The sequence below is a fragment of the Corythoichthys intestinalis genome, unplaced genomic scaffold (genome assembly GCF_030265065.1).
Source record: "Corythoichthys intestinalis isolate RoL2023-P3 unplaced genomic scaffold, ASM3026506v1 HiC_scaffold_23, whole genome shotgun sequence".
Taxonomy (NCBI): Eukaryota; Metazoa; Chordata; class Actinopteri; order Syngnathiformes; family Syngnathidae; genus Corythoichthys; species Corythoichthys intestinalis.
The window spans coordinates 6,043,775-6,061,883 of record NW_026651592.1 but is presented as its reverse complement, the minus strand read 5'-3'; the positions used below and the strand labels follow the sequence as shown (position 1 = coordinate 6,061,883).

General features: G+C 40.9%; 1 protein-coding gene across 1 annotated transcript; it reads left to right on the top strand.

Annotated features, from left to right (window-relative positions):
* The first annotated feature begins 150 nt into the window (after positions 1-150).
* On the top strand, positions 151-17,527 carry LOC130911216 (V-set and transmembrane domain-containing protein 5-like). The gene is made up of 5 exons (XM_057829028.1): positions 151-204; positions 286-494; positions 7,765-8,091; positions 8,158-8,301; positions 17,025-17,527. Exons 1-5 carry the CDS (start codon positions 191-193, stop codon positions 17,054-17,056), a joined length of 726 nt encoding a protein of 241 aa, XP_057685011.1. The 5' UTR covers positions 151-190; the 3' UTR covers positions 17,057-17,527.
* The last annotated feature ends 582 nt before the right edge of the window (positions 17,528-18,109 follow it).

Sequence of the window (18,109 nt, the reverse complement as noted above, 5' to 3'; positions counted from 1 at the left end):
AATACAAAGTATCACGATATATCACCATTTCGATATTTTGTCACACCAGTATTGAACTGTGAGTACTTCCTGTTTGGCACGTTCTACCAGGTGTGTCTTAAAGGTGGGTGAGGGGCTTTCAAGCTATATCCTGCTGGTTCATGTGGTGACAAGGTTTCTGTTTAAAGACCGGTGGGGGTCTAGTAACTCCATGCGTGTGTGCGCGTTAGCGTCGATCGGCAGAGTACGTGTTTACTCACTAATCTCCTGCTCGACCTGTCTGACGGGTGCGTGCTAACTGCACAGGTATGAACACATACTCGGTGAGTGCCCGAGAAGACTGGAAAATGTCGCTAGTTGGCGAGGACTAAACGCCCGCAACAACGAGAAGGAGATTCTTCTGCTGTCTTCCGAACCAACAAATGGGTCTGAAATGCTAATGTTGCACTATAGGCTCTGGGATGTCCACGACGTTGCTGCAATCCTTTGCGTCGCTCTCTACATGTGTCACTTGGGTAAGCACTGTTCTCTTTCACAGAGCATACTTAGGGCCACATACTTTGTGGAAAACTGGAAAAGTCCACACTTGTGTTTTAAAAAACATGCTAAAAGTAATGGAGGTTAAGGTATGGAAAGTGGTGAAATATAGAGTATTTCAAGAATAAAACTCGAAATCTCAGACTGGTTTAGTTTGGTGACAAACATCATTAGCATGTATTTAGAAATTTAAATATGAGGTGATTTTTTTTGTATTAGGACCAAGTAAAGGAAAAAAAGGACTACGAGATTAATGCCATACTATTAATCTGAGGGGGAAAAAGAAGTATTATTATGTAGGTGTAATGTAACAGCGAGGGTTGTTCCGATCATATTTTTTTGCTCCCGATCCCGATCATTTTAGTTTGAGTATCTGCCGATCCCGATATTTCCCGATCCGATTGCTTTTTTTTTTGCTCCCGATTCAATTCCAATCATTCCCGATAATTTTTCCCGATCATATACATTCTGGCACCCGATCATATACATTTTGGCAATGCATTAAGAAAAAAATGAATAAAACTCAGACGAATATATACGTTCAACATACAGTACATAAGTACTGTATTTGTTTATGATGACAATAAATCCTCAAGATGGCATTTACATTATTACCATTCTTTCTGTGAGAGGGATCCACGGATAGAAAGACTTGTAATTCTTAAAGGATAAATGTGACTTTGTATATTGTGACGAAATATTGCCATCTCGTGTATTTGTTGAGCTTTCAGTAAATGATACTGTAGCCATTTAACTGTTCTGCCCAAATGCATGATGGGAAGTGCAACCATGACTGTGCGTAGTGGCACCAATTGATATATCTTGTCTGCGTTGGGAAATAACATAGGGTGTTAAGAAAAAGATCAATTACTACCTTTCTTCCCCACATTGCTCCCCACAATATTTCTAATTGTTGAGAGAATGATTTTAAGGCTTTAGCCAATTAAAAAATGGCTCCAAAGACTGCCAAAATTCACTCTACTCATTTTACGCTGCCTTTTAACTCTCTCTGTCTCTCTCTCTCTCTCTATATATATATATATGTAAGTCGGTGGCATTATAGATTGAACGCGACAATGCGTGAGTGGGTCGTGCAGCGCATGCGTTAATTGCGTTAAATATTTTAACGTGATTAATTTAAAAAAATAAATTACCGCCGTTAACGCGATAAATTTGACAGCTTTACTTTAAGCCAAAACTAAAGACTCTGGATGAGTGTAAGACATTTTGTCTGTAACGTTAAATACAATTAGAAAACGATTTAATTAAACAATATATATATATATTAAAAAAAAGGCATGTCCGATATTTTTTTACCGATTCCGATACTTTGAAAATGACGTGATTCGATCCGATCGATCGGGACATCTTTAGTAACAGCCAGTGTTGTCATAGATTACTTGAAAAAGTAGTTTAATTTGTGATAATGCCTCAAAAAAGTAAATTAGTTACTTTACTGATTACTTTATTATAGGGCTGTCAAAATTATTGCGTTAACAGGCGTTAATTTTTTAAATTATTCACGTTAAAATATTTGACGCATTTAACGCACATGCCCCGCTCAAACAGATTAAAATGACAGCAAAGTGTAATTTCCACTTGTTACTTGTGTTTTTTGGTGTTTTGCTGCCCTCTGCTGGCGCTTGGGTGCGACTGATTTTATGGGTTTCAGCACCATAATTATTATTGACATCAACAATGGCGAGCTATTAGTTCATTTTTTGATTGAAAATTTTACAAACTTTATTAAAACGAAAACATTGAGGGGTTTTAATATAAAATTTCTATAACTCGTACTAACATTTATCTTTTAAGAACTACAAGTCTTTCTATCCATGGATTGCTTTAACAGAATGTTAATAATGTTAATGCCATCTTGATTTATTGTAAAAATAAACAAATACAGTACTTATGTACAGTATGTTGAATGTATACAGTATATCCGTCTTGTGTCTTATCTTTCCATTCCAACAATAATTTACAGAAAAATATATTATATATATATATATATATTTTATAGATGGTTTGAATTGCGATTAATTACGATTAATTAATTTTTAAGCTGTGATTACCTCGATTAAAAATTTGAATCGTTTGACAGCCCTACTTTACTATCAAAGTAACAGTCACTTTAACAGGGGCGTTATCAGGGGTGGCAGGGGTGGGCAGTGCCCACCCACGTTTCAGTTTTTGTTGTTTTCTTCGGATGAGTCGGCCTCTCGGCGAGTGAGAAGTGACAGGAGCGCGTAATTGGCGGGAGAGTGGACTGTGTGACGTAGCTGTGTCCTGTTCAAGAGGAAACTGAGTAGCATGCCTGAAAAAATTGAACTGAACTAGTTTATTGTCGATATTTTTTAAAACTTTTTTTCAATGTTATATTTCAATTTTGTCCTTCTCTATCAACATTTTCAATTTGTAAATAGATGTGTGTGTTCGAGAAGCTTGATTGCGTTTATGTACTTTTGATAAAATGATGGGTACCGCACAAACAGATATCGTCTAAACCCTTTTTGTGTTAGATGATAAATATATATAAATATTAGGGGTGTGCCATCTTAGGCACCCCACGATTCGATTACGATTCAGGGTACTATGATTCGATTTTTGAGTGATGATCACGGTATTAACGATGAACGCGGTTAATGCGATTATCACGATTATCCATGCATCGTGCAGTACTGATTAATAAAGTAGCCAAACAAATGTATGTCCATTATGTGTTTAAAATATCCTTATGATTCATCAGGAAAGATGGAAACATGCCCATACAACAAAAAGCTGCCCTTAAGCTGCTTTTTTATTTATTTGTTTTTTTACAAGAAAGTGCAAAAACATTAACCATTTTAAAGGGAGTACTTAATTCTCTCAACAATACAATAAAATTTACACTGGTGGAATGAATTCCACATTTTCTAAACACATACAAAGTGTCTTGAGAAATAAGACTTAACCAATATACTTTGTTTTCACAGTGTTACCTCCCTTGTGTAACTGTTGGAGTGACAGGTAGAAATCACAACTGCTCTTGACACCGCCATGCACACACTCATTACAGCGTGGACACTTTCTTCTCTCCCTCAACAACAAATTTCTGTACTATTTTGCATGTTTGTAGTGTTACCGCTGTACTTAATTATGGTTTTACACGTTTTACATATGAAATACACGTTAGCAAATTAGCTAATTAGCTTAGCGCTCGGCGTTCGTGTACTCACCTTTTATAGACGCACACAGGTTTTAGCAACACACTCAGGACATTTTTCAATTGAAATGCCTTAAAACGGACATCTGGACATCTGAAAGACAAAAAGCAAAGAAATATCTCTCTTCCCCTCTCGCTCTAGAAAATAACTTGCCCGCCGGGTCGCGCCTCTTTGCCTGCCTGTCTCATACACAAATTTATTTTCCAGTCTTTTAAAAAGGAGTAAATCTCTCTCCTAGTAACTGGGAGCATCCATCATAACGTTGTGCGTGCGTCCGTTAACAGTGTCCGAGTGGCAGACGTGTCTTGAATTTCATTCCGCTACGAGCGGCTGTCAAAGTTATGAGTGAAAATCATCGTTTTTGAACCTTTATGAATCGTAATCAAATTGTCACGTGTCGAATCGCGATGCATTTAATCATCAATTTTTTTTAACTTCTCTAATATATATGTATAAATACATTTTTTTTCTTTCACTATTTTGCACCGTATATAACCTGGTTTGACCATACTATGTGTAAAGGCCAAAAACGCCTTGTCAAACATAAAACTATTCAGTCTTATATTTTTCTGTTGAATGTTTATCCTAACAAGTTGAATAAATCCAGTATTATCAAGCCTCAAAACGGTTGGTCGAGCATGTTTGGTTGTCAATGGAACATCAATATTACAAATTTTGACTAAAGATTTGGGGATTTTTTTGTCTTTTTGGGTCCAAAATTTTGATTACAATTGGTCAGTGAAGAAAACAACAGTTTGGAGATGAAGGTTATGGTGTCCTGAAAAAAGGGACCCAATCTGGCCATTGTGAACATTTTTTTTTTTTTTAAATAAAAAGGCAAAATCAAAGGCATGCAAATTTGGCCAAAATAGGCTTCTGCGTTAAAGGGTTAATTTGGAGCAGGAGAAAAAAACGTGCTCAACAACCACAAGCTATTTCAAGCGGCGGGAAGTATCAAACCTGCCAGACAGGCACTTAACTACGGATTGTTGGGCAACCTCCGCCCATCTTGTTAAGGGACTCCAAGGCCATTGAGTAAGCCTTCTGGTTCTTCCGTTTGCACAGTGAGGTACGCTGAAGGAATTTCGCTCGAGAATGCCAAGACGCTGAGTGAGTAAAAAGAAAAAATATATAGATACGAGGTGCGCCAGTGAGCATCATAGATAAAGTATTTATTCTTCCACTTGTGCATGGACTACTTTTGCTAGTAGAATATTTACGTCCACTACGTCACCAAAGTGGTTTATTTGATGCCTGAATTTGCATTTAAGAAATATATATAAAGCATTGGGGGAATAGATAAGTACTTCAAAATAGGATGAACTCATTCACTGCTAATGACTGGTAGAAATCAAAACCATTTAAACTCTGATGAATGTGATTGAATCATGCTTGATGGCACTGACAGCAATCGAAGTCTTATCTAAATTGACTGGGGTTGTTCCCAGTCAAAACATCCATCCATCCATCCATCCCCGGGTTGTGGGAGCAGCAGCTTTAGTAGGAAAGCCCAAACTTCCCTCTCCCCAGCCACTTCAACCAGCTCCTCCTCCATCCCAAGGCATTCTCAAGCTAGCCGAGAGACATAGTCTCCTTTCTTCCTTCCCTCGTGAACAAGACCGCAAGATACTTGAACTCCTCCACTTGGGGCAGGATCTATCCCCGACCCGGAGAGGGCACGCCACCCTTTTCCGACCGAGGATCATGGGCTCGGATTTGGAGGTGCTGATCTTCATCTCAACAGCTTTAAACTAGGCTGTGAACTGCTCCACTGAGAGTTGGAGATCGCAGCTTGATAAAGCCAACAGCACCACATCATCTGCAAAAAGCAGAGCTGCAATGCTGAGGCCACTACATTGGACCCCGTCAACGCTTCAGCTGCGCCTAGAAATTCTGTCCATAAAAGTTCTGAACAGAATCGTTGACAAAGGGCAACCTTGACAGAGTCCTACCTTCACTGGGAACAAATCCAACTTACAACCGGCAATGTCGACCAAACTCTGGCACCGGTCGTACAGGAACCAAACTGCCCTTACCAGGGGGCTCGATACCCCAAACTCCCGAAGCACCCACCACAGGACTCCCCGAGGGACACGGTCGAACACCTCTCCAAATCCACAAAAGACATGTAGACTGGTTGGGCGAACTCCCATGCACCAATGAGGATCCTGCCAAGGGTGTAGAGCTGGTCCACTGTTTCAGAGCCGGGACAAAAACAACACTGATCCTCCTTAATCCTAGATTTTACTTTCCGACGAACCCTCCTACCCAACACTAGACTTTACCAGGAGGACCCTCACAATACGTTTGGGTCTGCCAGGTCTGGCCGGCATCTTCCCCCGCCATCTGAGCCAACACACCACCAGGTGGTGATCAGTTGACAACTCCGCTACTCTCTTCACCCAAGTGTCCAAAACATGCGGCCGTAAATCCGATAAAATAACTTCAACGTCGATCATCGAACTGCGGCCTAGGGTGTCCTAGGATACACATATGGATAACCCTATGTTTGAACATGGTGTTCAGACTGAAGTCCAATAAGGCTAGGTTCATACTACAGGTCTTAATGCACGAATCCGATTTTTTCGTGTTTTTCCGACTCGAGTCAGACATTAACTTGACGGTCTGAACGGGACAAGTCGCATAGAAGTGGACCATTTCAAATCTGATATGGGTCAGTTTCGTATGTGGTTCAAATCCGATCTGGGCCACATTTTCCCAGCGGTCTGTAGTATCAAGTCTCCCAAATCGGAATTCATGCAGCAATTACGTCATCAAAGAGCGAGTGAGACGCTACGGTAGCGGTGCAGCTGTGCGTTATTAGCACCTACCTTGCATTGAACACAGTTTTTGGGGAAGGGCCAGGCTTGACAACTGTCATAAAAAAATAAAAATGGGTTAAGGATAAGCCTGAGAATGATCGGTTTTCTCTCTGCTCTATATGAGCAATATTTCAACATTGCTTACACGGCCGAGAGTCGGAGCAGACTGCCCGTAAGTGTGTGTCACATGCACGGACAGTGCGTGCATGCTATTGATCCATATAAACGTTGAATATAAACCTAAACGGGGATTATTTATGTCTGTTATTTGTGTCCTCTTTTTGAAAAGCAAAATATATCCCTGGAATGACGGATGACAGCCAGCACGTGTTGTCATTTGTTTTGATGCTTCTGCGCATGCGGGTCTTCTTGCTCAGCGCATGTCGGACTGCGAATTAGTGCGCATGCGTAATACTTGAATGGTCTCAATGGACAAAGGCAGTCTGTACGGGCACGCCAAAAAAACAGATATGACAAAAAATCGGATTTGTGCATTAAGACCTGTAGTATGAACCTAGCCTAACAGAACACCACTCGAGCTCTGATCAGGGGGGTGGCGTTCCTCCCAATCACGTCCCTCCAGGTCTCACTGTCATTGCTAACGTCAGCGTTGGAAGGCCCCCAGCAGAACGAGGGAGTCCCCAGAGGGAGCGCACCCAGTCAAAATGGATTGCCAGGATTAGCGATCAGGTAGCATAGAATAGAATGTCAACATATCCACACTTATAGGTGATTTACATAATACTGGGTTCCCCACGTCACATTGCTGAATTGTGTACGCTCCACCCCACCTAAACACGTTCCTCCTCTTTCGCCTCGGTTATCAGGCCCCCCACATGGTGTCCACAGGTAAATATAATTAGCTAAAGATCGTACCATTATGTTCATAGGTAACGTAAGCATGTATTTAATTTTGTTGTTTGTTCTCTTGTCTGCTTCTTTTCTGTCCCCCATAGCACAACCCTTTCCTGTTCGTTTCTTTCTCTTAATAGATAAAGTAAAAAGGACAAACAGAATGGGAGTACATCAAACTCCCATGTGATACATTAAAACTATTCAGGCCAAAAGGACCCTCAGATACCCTTTCTCCTAGTCTAAGCAGTTGAACAGGACAGATTTTAAAAAAGAAAGAAAAAGATTTATTTATTAATGATCAGTTGTCGCTTAATCGCAGCAGTCCTAGTTCGCAGTACCAAGCATCTTTTTTCTTCTCTCCTTCCAAGTCGGGGCCATCTCCATCCACTCTCCCCAGCGAAGCTTCATCCGGTCAGTGCAAGAGGATGTCTTCTTCTCCGTGGACGTGTCCTGCAACTGTACCCCCATTGTGCAGTGGACCTTCATGTCGGCCTCGGTGAGCCGCGCCATCGGCACCTGGCGGCCGGGTGTCTTCGCCAACATCACGGCCGACTATGACGGCCGTGTGGAGTCGCATTACAATGGCTCAATGGGCCTGGCCCGTTTGCAGCTGCAGGACGCCGGCTTTTACGTGGTGACGGTCACCGACGATGCAGGTGGCAGCAAAGACGCTGGATTTGTCCTCAAGGTCAACGGTAAGCGAATATCTGCCGTCGCTTTGTCAAGGAGTACGACGACCTCTTTCCAAATTGTCCTCACAGAGGTTCTGTACGAGGACCTGCAGTACTTGTCGGTGTCGGCCTTGGCCCTGGGCTGCTTGGCGGGTATCCTCATGTTATGCATGTGGCTCTTGAATAAGGCATACAAGAAGATCGTGGCGTGTAGGCGGAGAAAGCAGATGCCAGGTAACAGCTTTTTAGCGCTTTCAGTTCCTAAAGATCCTGCGCCCCACATGGTGTCCCCTCAGTTAGAAAAGATTCATATGACAAACAATTCAATTAATCGTGAAACACCTACAACATCTACTTAACATCGCCGGGGCCTAAGGAGGATGCTCGGGTAGAAAAGAGAGAGGAAGGCGGAAGCAAGAGAACATCAACAGGCAGCTATGGGACCGGAGCTCTGACCCCTGGGTAGCAATATGAGTAAACGACAATGTCTTTGACATCGGTCTGAAGAAAGTTTGCCTTACTCCTCAATGCAAAATACCGTACTTTCAACAGTGACTGACTGTTGAAGTGAGAGAGAACACCATGGTAAGATCATAGGCGCTGTCTGAGGCCTTCAGAAAGAAGACTGTTGAAGCTTGAGTCTGTTAAGGCAGGAGTCCCCAACGACCGGTCCGCGGCGCATTTGGTACCAGGCCGCGCAGAAATAATAAATAATTTATTAGCGACTGCATTCTGGCCGATTGACTTTGGCCTGTGCCGCTTAACACACACCAATATCCCTGTCTACTCTAGATATACAGTGGGGTAAATAAGTATTTAGTCAACCACTAATTGTGCAAGTTCTCCCACTTGAAAATATTAGAGAGGCCTGTAATTGTCAACATGAGAGACATAATGTGAGAAAAAACCCAACTGAAAATCACATTGTTTGATTTTTAAAGAATTGCAAATCGTGGTGGAAAATAAGTATTTGGTCAATACCAAAAGTTTATCTCAATACTTTGTTATGTACCCTTTGTTGCCAATAACGGAAGCCAAACGTTTTCTGTAACTCTTCACAAGCTTTTCACACTGTTGCTGGTATTTTGGCCCATTCCTCCACGCAGATCTCCACTAGAGCAGAAATGTTATGGGGCTGTCGTTGGGCAACACAGACTTTAAACTCCCTCCACAGATTTTCTATGGTGTTGAGCTCTCGTTGGGCAACACGGACTTTAAACTCCCTCCACAGATTTTCTATGGTGTTGAGATCTGGAGACTGGCTAGGCCACTCTAGGACCTTGAAATGCTTCTTTCGAAGCCACTCCTTTGTTGCCCAAGCTGTGTGTTTGGGGTCATTGTCATGCTGAAAGACCCAGACACGTCTCATTTTCAATGCCCTTGCTGATGGAAGGAGATTTTCACGTCTCATCTCCATGCTCCATGCAAGATCTCACCCCGTGGCGTCAAAATGATAACGAGAACGGTGAGCAAAAATCCCAGAACCACATGGGGGGACCTAGTGAATGACCTACAGAGAGCTGTGACCACAGTAACAAAGGCTTCTATCAGTAACACAATGCGCCGCCAGGGACTCAAATCCTGCACTGCCAGACATGTCCCCCTGCTGAAGCCAGTACACGTCCAGGCCAGTCTGCGGTTCGCTAGAGAGCATTTGGATGATCCAGAAGAGGACTGGGAGAAAGTGTTATGGTCAGATGAAACCAAAATAGTTGTTTTGGTAAAAACACAGGTTCTCGTGTTTGGAGGAGAAAGAATACTGAATTGCTCCATACCCACTGCGAAGCATGGGGTTGGAAACATCATGCTTTGGGGATGTTTTTCTGCAAAGGGACCAGGACGACTGATCTGTGTAAAGGAAATGGGGCCATGTATCGAGAGATTTGGAGTGAAAATGTCCTTCCATCAGTAAGGGCATTGAAGATGAGACGTGGCTGGGTCTTTTAAGCATGACAATGATCCCAAACAAACAGCCAGGAGTGGCTTCGTAAGAAGCATTTCAAGGTCCTGGAGTGGCCTAGCCAGTCTCTAGATCCAGGCATGAAAATGGGTCAGGGGTTAAAAAGGTGAGAAAGGTGTGGAGGAAATATGTTCCGGCGTTCTGCCAAAATGTCCTCTGTCGGCGAAACGTCCTACATGTGGCGAATTTGACCATTTTAATTTTTCACATAAGGCTTAATATTCGAGCGGGGGTTTAATTAGTTGAAGGAGTTGATTTCAACCACCATTGACTCGCACTAGCTTAGCCACTCCAGACCCCTGAAACTAACAAATAACTGTCAAACTGCACAGAATTTGTTCAAATCAACTCCAACGACTAATTAAACCCCGGCTAACTCAAAGATTAAGCCTAATGTAAAAATTCTGAACTTCCCCTTTAAAATAAAGACCATTGAATATGGCCATTAAAATGTTGTCTATAAAAGTTTTAGAGCAATAAAATAAACAACAAAAATGAATGAAATGAACAAGAATCCTTCAAACTATTTCATAATGGGTCCAAATTATTTTTCGAACAGATCATGTGACTACAGCACCTTAGAGACAGCCGTTTGCATTGCTTAGCCAAAACTACAGCTGAGGAGGCAAGATGGATATTTAGAATTTCTTTAAACCTAAGCTTTCAAAACTTTCAACAACAACTGAGCTTGAACCGAGGATTGAGCACGAGCAGTATCAAAAAGTCCTGGCTTTCGTGTTACCTGTTGTGCTGTAATTCCAAGTGGTGCTTGAATTGGATGCTTATAGCGGTCGACAGTCTTTGAGCCAGCGCAAAGTTCGCAGCGCACGGAGATATTTTTGTCATCTTTACTGGACAAAAATGTGACGTAATGGCTGTGTTTCCAGTGTGCAAATGCAGCCGTTTGCAGTATATCTCCTGCCTATTTCATTGCATCCTGGAGGGGAAGCAAGGCTGTGTTGTTTTGGCCGCAAACTCCCAGCGCTCACGGCTCACGCATCATGGTAATACACGTGACCCTTTTTTTTCCATCCTTGATTAGAAAATGTGACATGTGATGTCACTCCCATGACTACAGTATTCTTCATTCTACATACATTATGGGGCAATAACAAAATAGTAACGCACAGGCATCAAGGAAAGTAATTTTACTCAGATTACTGATTTAGAAAAATGAACGCGTTAGATTGTTCTTTACTGAAAGAAAGTAATCAGATTACAGTTACGCATTACTCACATAACGCGTTACTGACAACACTACTTTTATATTACCGTTAAATACACAAGCTTGACGCTACCTTAACGGGAGCTATTTTTCACTGGACGCTCTGGCAGTGTTCAACGCAAGCTGCGACAAACGGCAGTAACTTTGTCATACCGCAAAATATGAAAACGATTAAAACCATTACTCACCAAATTCAATATGCTGGCGAATGCATTCATCAAAAAAAAAAAAAATTGGGAGTGAGACCTCACCTCGTCCAGCGAACGTGAATTTGTTCTTAGGACAAGATCATCTGTCGCAATTAGCGATCTTTGACGCTCTTTTTCTCCTCCCCACATACAAACTTGATTCTCTCTCAGCGGCTGTGATTAACCTCAATGAAGTTGCTCTCCTAACTAAGCCTTGCCTATCATTCATCTTTGTAAGTTTTTAGTAACTTTGTGTATTGAATTTGAAAGGAAAATGTGGGTTTTGTTTTTGGCAAACTTTTTCATGAAGCTAAACTGTTGAAGCGACTCACACGTGGAAAACTACGATTGTACAACGTTTTAAATGTATTCATTTGGTATATTTCAGTTACCACGATTTGAGAGATCAATAAATTGAAGAATTTACGCCTTGCGTTTGGAGTGTTTCTTTTTGGGTTTGCTGGAATAGCGTCACTGACACTCGCACCATCAAACAGAGGAAGGGGTAAGTGCTGCCGCGCCAAGCCACTTCTGGCTGCATTTTCGACACATGAAAATTAACGAATACGTACTACTGTATGACGGAAAATTTTTAGTGGTTTTGTAACCGCCACGTTTTCATAGCATGGTAAACCGTGAAGGTAACCAGCACATGCCTACACCCGAACCCCCCCACCCCCCTTAAAAGTTTTCTCCTCGGATCTACACGATTCAAGTAGGTCATCCTTTTTGACTTCAAAACGGCGAATTTCGCCGAAAGGTGAGAGATTTTCATGCCTGTAGATCTCAACCCCATAGAAAACTGTGGAGGGAGTTGAAAGTCTGTGTTGCCCAACGACAGCCCCAAAACATCACTGCTCTAGAGGAGATCTGCATGGAGGAATGGGCCAAAATACCAGCAACAGTGTGTGAAAAGCTTGTGAAGAGTTACAGAAAACGTTTGGCCTACATAACAAAGGGTACATAACAAGGTATTGTGATGAACTTTTGGTATTGACCAAATACTTATTTTCCACCATGATTTGCAAATTAATTATTTAAAAATCAAACAATGTGATTTTCTGTTTTTTTTCCACATTCTGTCTCTCATGTTTGAGGTTTACCCACGTTGACAATTGCAGGCCTCTCTAATATTTTCAAGTAGGAGAACTTGCACAATTAGTGGTTGACTAAATACTTATTTGCCCCACTGTACAAAGACAGGATAGGAGGTAGTCATAGAAATGCATTGATTGGACTGTTAGCAGTACATCTTGTTTTGTATATCTATGTGCGCTTCGCCTCGATAATAACGTATGACGTCGCCTATCACATTTGTTCTCGGAAATAATTAGCCCCACACTAGATTTTTTTAAAGGGAAAAGGGAACCTGACGAGCCAGAGGATGAGCCTACAACCTCGAAGAAAACAAAATCTATGCTACGTCCCAATCACTAAAGACCCACGAACAGCGAAGGAGTAGATTTGTGACCCGTATTTGAATAAACCGAGTGATTCGAGGATGTCTGTGCAACAGGAATATCAGCTTGTAGAGATCGCAAATGACGGCTACCTTAAACGTACATTTGAGACAACAACTCTACTGAGGTTCTGGATTAAAGTCATTTCGGAATATCCTGACATCGCTAGGGGAGCACTGAAAGCTGTGCTACAATTTCCAAAATCGTATCTTTGCTTCTCACTCTCCCATCTCGGGACCATCTCGGCTCAACAAAACAAGCTCAGACCTCCCACTGATTCAGCGGGTGAGTTGTATTTTCTGTGCACTTAACACGACGGACTAAAAACAAATGTTATTTTATATTTGCTGTATTTTTCTGCCGCACATTGCCGGTGTTCTGACAAATTTGGCATGCGCGTAACGTTAAAAATGACCGCGAATGCAGCGATTCCAAAGTACACACTATAAACTTTCTTTAAAGAAAGGAATATTAACTTAGGTTTGCAATGTTAGCTGCACACAAAAACTGCACGCAACTCTCCCAATTAACGACTTCACCGTGTTGTTAAGCATTAATTTACGCCATTTTCGTGTTGCACATGTATGTTTATGATGTAGTTTTTTAGCACCGTTGGACAACATTGAGAGACCAACAGAATATAAAAGAGGGCTTTTTTCACCGTCACAAAAGCTTTGGGAGCAAAATTTTATAAGGGCGCAAAATTTGACATAACACTGGTCCGTGAAAAAAAAGACCCAAATCACACCGGTCCGCGGTGCAAAAAAGGTTGGGGACCCCTGTGTTAAGGGATTTCAAGAGATCTCAAAAGAATATAAAATTAGCCATTCCACTATCTGGAAAATAGTCTACAAGTGGAGGAAATTCAAAATAACTGCAGAGATGCCCAGGTCTGGCCGTCCAAGCAAGTTCACCCTGAGAGCAGACCGCAAGATGCTAAGAGAAGTCTCCAAAACCCCTAAAATGTCATCACGGGACCTACAGCAGGCCTCTACAATCAGAAAGAGACTTCACAAGTTTAACTTTCATGGGAGGTGTGCAAGGAGGAAATCTTTGCTCTCCAAGAAGAACATGAAGGCCAGACTGAAGTTTTCCAGAGTGAATGTGGACAAAGACCAGGACTTCTGGAATAATGTTCTTTGGACAGATGAATCTAAAATTGAATTATTTGGACACCAGAACAGAGGACATGTATGGGGTAAACCCAATACACCATTCAAGGAAAATAACCTCATACCAACTGTGAAGCATGGAGGTGGAAGTGTCCTGGTTTGGGGATGCTTTGTTAGAGCAGGGCCTGGCCAGCTCACCATCATAGAATCCACCATTAATTGTATCGTGTATCAGAGGGTGCTTGAGGAACATGTGAGATCATCTGTGAAAAAGTTAAAGCTGAAGGGAAACTGGACCCTGAAACATGACAATGACCCAAAAATACCAGTAAATCCACGAAGGACTAGCTGAAAAAATGGAGAGTCCTGGAAACGTTGAGTCAAAGCCCATATCTTAATCCCATTGAGATGCTGTGGGGTGACTTGAAACGGGCTGTACATGCAAGAAACCCCTCAAACATCTCACAGCTGAAAATATTCTGTGTTGAGCAGTGGGGCAAACTTTCTTCAGACCGATGTTTAAGACTGATAGATGGGTACAAAAAGTGTCTCACTGAAATTAAGGGGGTAAAAGGAGGTAACACTGGTAGGTGGTAGGGTGTCCTAACCTTTTCCTCGGTTAGAATATGCATTTTTGTTGATATGTTTCGTTTAATAAGTAAAACAATGTTAAAAATTAACATTGCGATATGTATTGCCAAGGCTCCACACTTTTTTCATTGTTTGCACTGGTGCGCCTTTTTTCTTAAAGGGATTCATGGATTGAAAGACTTGTAGATCTTACACGATCAACGTTATTATGAGCTAAAACAATTTGATATGAAAAACCCTCTTGATGTTTTCGTTTTTATACAATTTGTAAAATTAGTTTAACTAGTATGTCACCATTGTTGTTGACATCGCAGGGTGGGTCCCATGGTTACGCTGCCGGGCTTCCAGAGTATGACTCTAGCGACATAAGCATGTCATCTGTTCATCCCTTTCAATTTGAACCCGAGAGGAACATTAATGAGCATTACAGTACTGTTGACATTTCACTAAACGAGCAGCAAAAGAAAACTGAACAGGGAAGACGGGACAAGACGACAGTATGAGAAAAAAACGGTGTTCTGCCAAAATGTGCTCCACCGGCGAAACGTTCTATAAGAGGCAAATTGGACACCCAAAGTACTACCGTGCGCTTTCAGCTTGTTTTGTTTAGATGCATACAGACAGAACATACTAAAGATGAAAATGGTCAACAGATCAACAATCTGCTTTAAAGCAACCACAACAAAACACAATGCTTAAAAGTATGAGAGGGAAACACATGCAAAAAGTATTTTGAGGCAATGAAAAGGTAATAAAAGACTCAATAAAAGCAGCGTCTAATGTCTAAGCAGCTGAACAGTGGCCTATACTACGAACCGAGTTCAACCTCCCCAGAAGTAATCCAGTTTACCATCGGGTAACCGGAGTTGACAAAACCTGGTTGTCTAGTTTGTGGTCAATCGGTGCTACGACGCTGAGTCAAGGGGGCGGTGACCAGAGTCAAACACTACTTTTGACGACGGCACGGGCACCTTACTTCACGGAGGAGGAATGCGCGATGATCATGCGGAATTATGAGGAATTAAAATCCACCCTCACCACGAAATCCAACACCGCTTCGACGAGTAGAGCGCAACAGGTCTGTTGACAGCGAATTTACAGATCGTGTGATTTGTGAATGCGTCAATATGCCAGTTTACTTATGTCCATGAAAAGAAATAAAGCCTGCTGTCAGGACAATAAAATAAGATTTGGGACATTAACAGTAACTAATAATTGTCATGCATCACCACACGAAACAGGATGATTGTATGTTTAGTCCCCTTGACTGTACGAATACGTATGTTCTTTTTTTTAGTTTGGACCTAAAAAATCCAGCCCGACCCGAGCCGAGTCCAATCAATAAACTTGATTTGCAGGCCCGAGCCCGACAATCCCCCCCTCCCCCCAAAAAAAATTATGTCATATTTGTGAGGACTCAGGAGAAGAAGGAAATGCGGGGATGCCATGCGTTGTTGCGTAAATAAAAGCCCGTCTTTTGTAACGATTTTTCACAGTTAAACAAGACTGTAAGATGCATATTCAATAAACATTTATATCTTTTATATTTGTGCGTCTGTCCGATCAGTGGATTTGACATTTAATTTAATCTCCTCGAGTTGGCAGAAAAAAACGCAAGTTTTCTCAATGTTTAAATAGTCTACATATTTCTATGATTATTATAAATGCATCAATTTGAAGCGTTTCCATACCCCACTCCGAATCGCACGGCATACAGTGTTCTTACGCAGATATTCAGCATCACCGATGGAATACATATAGTGTCCCTGGCGAAAGAGCGCACGGACAGGCACACACAATCTGCGCGGTTGTGAGGGCCTGACTCGGCGGGTTACATTAGTGACGTCTGCCTAGATCAGTTGGCACAGGTAAAGAATTCCCTCAGCTGAAAATCTATATCTTTCATGGAGAACATCTTCCGGGTACGCCAGCGGATTCTGGCGGTCCCGAAATACCCGTGCCCTCCGGAGAGAGCCCCTCACAATCCGCGCGCCAATGTCGTATAGGTTGTCCAAGTACGCTGTCATTGTCAGGAGGACACGTCCGCGGAGGAGTGCTGTTTAAATAGAGCGTGGTTAATTGGAATCATGATGTTAAGCAAGATCTAACTCTGACACGACCAGGTTTGGCGTGTGTTGCCATGGCAACACTTCTCGGTTCCAACATATCCACCTTTCGTAGTCTCGCATAGCCGCGAACTTACGTCGCACGTGATAAAGTTACTCTCGAAGTTACCCTGCTAAGCCAGAAAACCGGCTTCGTAGTATAGGCCACAGGACAGATAAATAAATAGATTGCTACTGTCTCATTGAATTAAAAGGGAAGACACAATAAAATCTGTCTGGCTGCAGATATGGTTTATGAAGTGCACTTTGGGTGTGTTTTGGAGTACAAAGGTTAACACTTTCTTTCCTTTGGCAGAAAATGACGCAACAGAGCTGCAACCTCTTTGACGCATGGTGGGACTACTTTTTTTATTCCAAGAAGACAGGACTATTTTTTTCCTTCTAAAACAAAACAAACAAAAAAAAGGACGCATATTCCGATAAGTGAGATGGAGGTGGATTTTTTTTTCCAACTACATTAATGACTCTGTAAATAGGAACTGTATTTATTGACAAAAATATGAAAAAAAAAAAAAATTATACATATATTGGTAACTGCCTGCTCACTTGGTACAATTTTGTCATCTCAACAGATTGTGACATTCGCATTTATTGGAAATTTGACGTTAAAAAAACAAAACCAAACCTGCTTTTTACATTGAAGTTAAAGATGTAATACTTTATACTTATGACGTTAAGCTTTAAAAAAAAAACATACTTCTTAAAATATATCGAAAACATGATTTTTTTTCCCCTCATGAAAATTTTCTCGAAAATAACATTTTCTCTTTAAAACTTGAAAGTATTATATTTATTAATTCGTACACATTTTATCACTATATATATATATTTATAAAATAACTTTTTTTGCTGAAAGAATAGAAGTCTGAAAACTTTGTTATTGTAAAGTTGCAACTTAAATAAAAAAAAAAACGAATTTGGTTTTTAATTATTACTCTTTCATATTGAAAATGCATCAATTTTACTTTTAGACTGCATTTTTTAAATAAGTTGTTTTTTTTAAGTGAAAAAAATACTTTTACATGCATGCAATTTCGAAAATCCTGAACTAAAAGTAACATTTTATTAAAAAAAATAAAGGGCAAATGAAAAATGGAGGAATAAATTATATTTCATATATATTTTTTATATTTTCCAAAAATACATTTTAGTTTTTTAAAAAAAAGGATTTAAATTTTTTATATCTGTAGTTAATGTAAATTTAGTGATCAAGGGGTTAAAGTTGTAAAAAAAAAAAAAAAAAGTACATTTTATTGATAGAAAGTTGAAATTTTACGAGAATAACATTTGTTAAAAGGATAAAATGTTTTTCCAGGTAAATTTGTAATACGAGTAAAGTTTCACAAGAGAATATAATTTTTGAGGAAGTTGAAAATAACA

Coding starts and splice junctions, on each gene's coding strand:
- LOC130911216 (XM_057829028.1), top strand. Junction 8,092..8,157: donor ATTTGTCCTCAAGGTCAACG/GTAAGCGAATAT, acceptor TTGTCCTCACAG/AGGTTCTGTACGAGGACCTG. Junction 8,302..17,024: donor GCGGAGAAAGCAGATGCCAG/GTAACAGCTTTT, acceptor TTCCTTTGGCAG/AAAATGACGCAACAGAGCTG.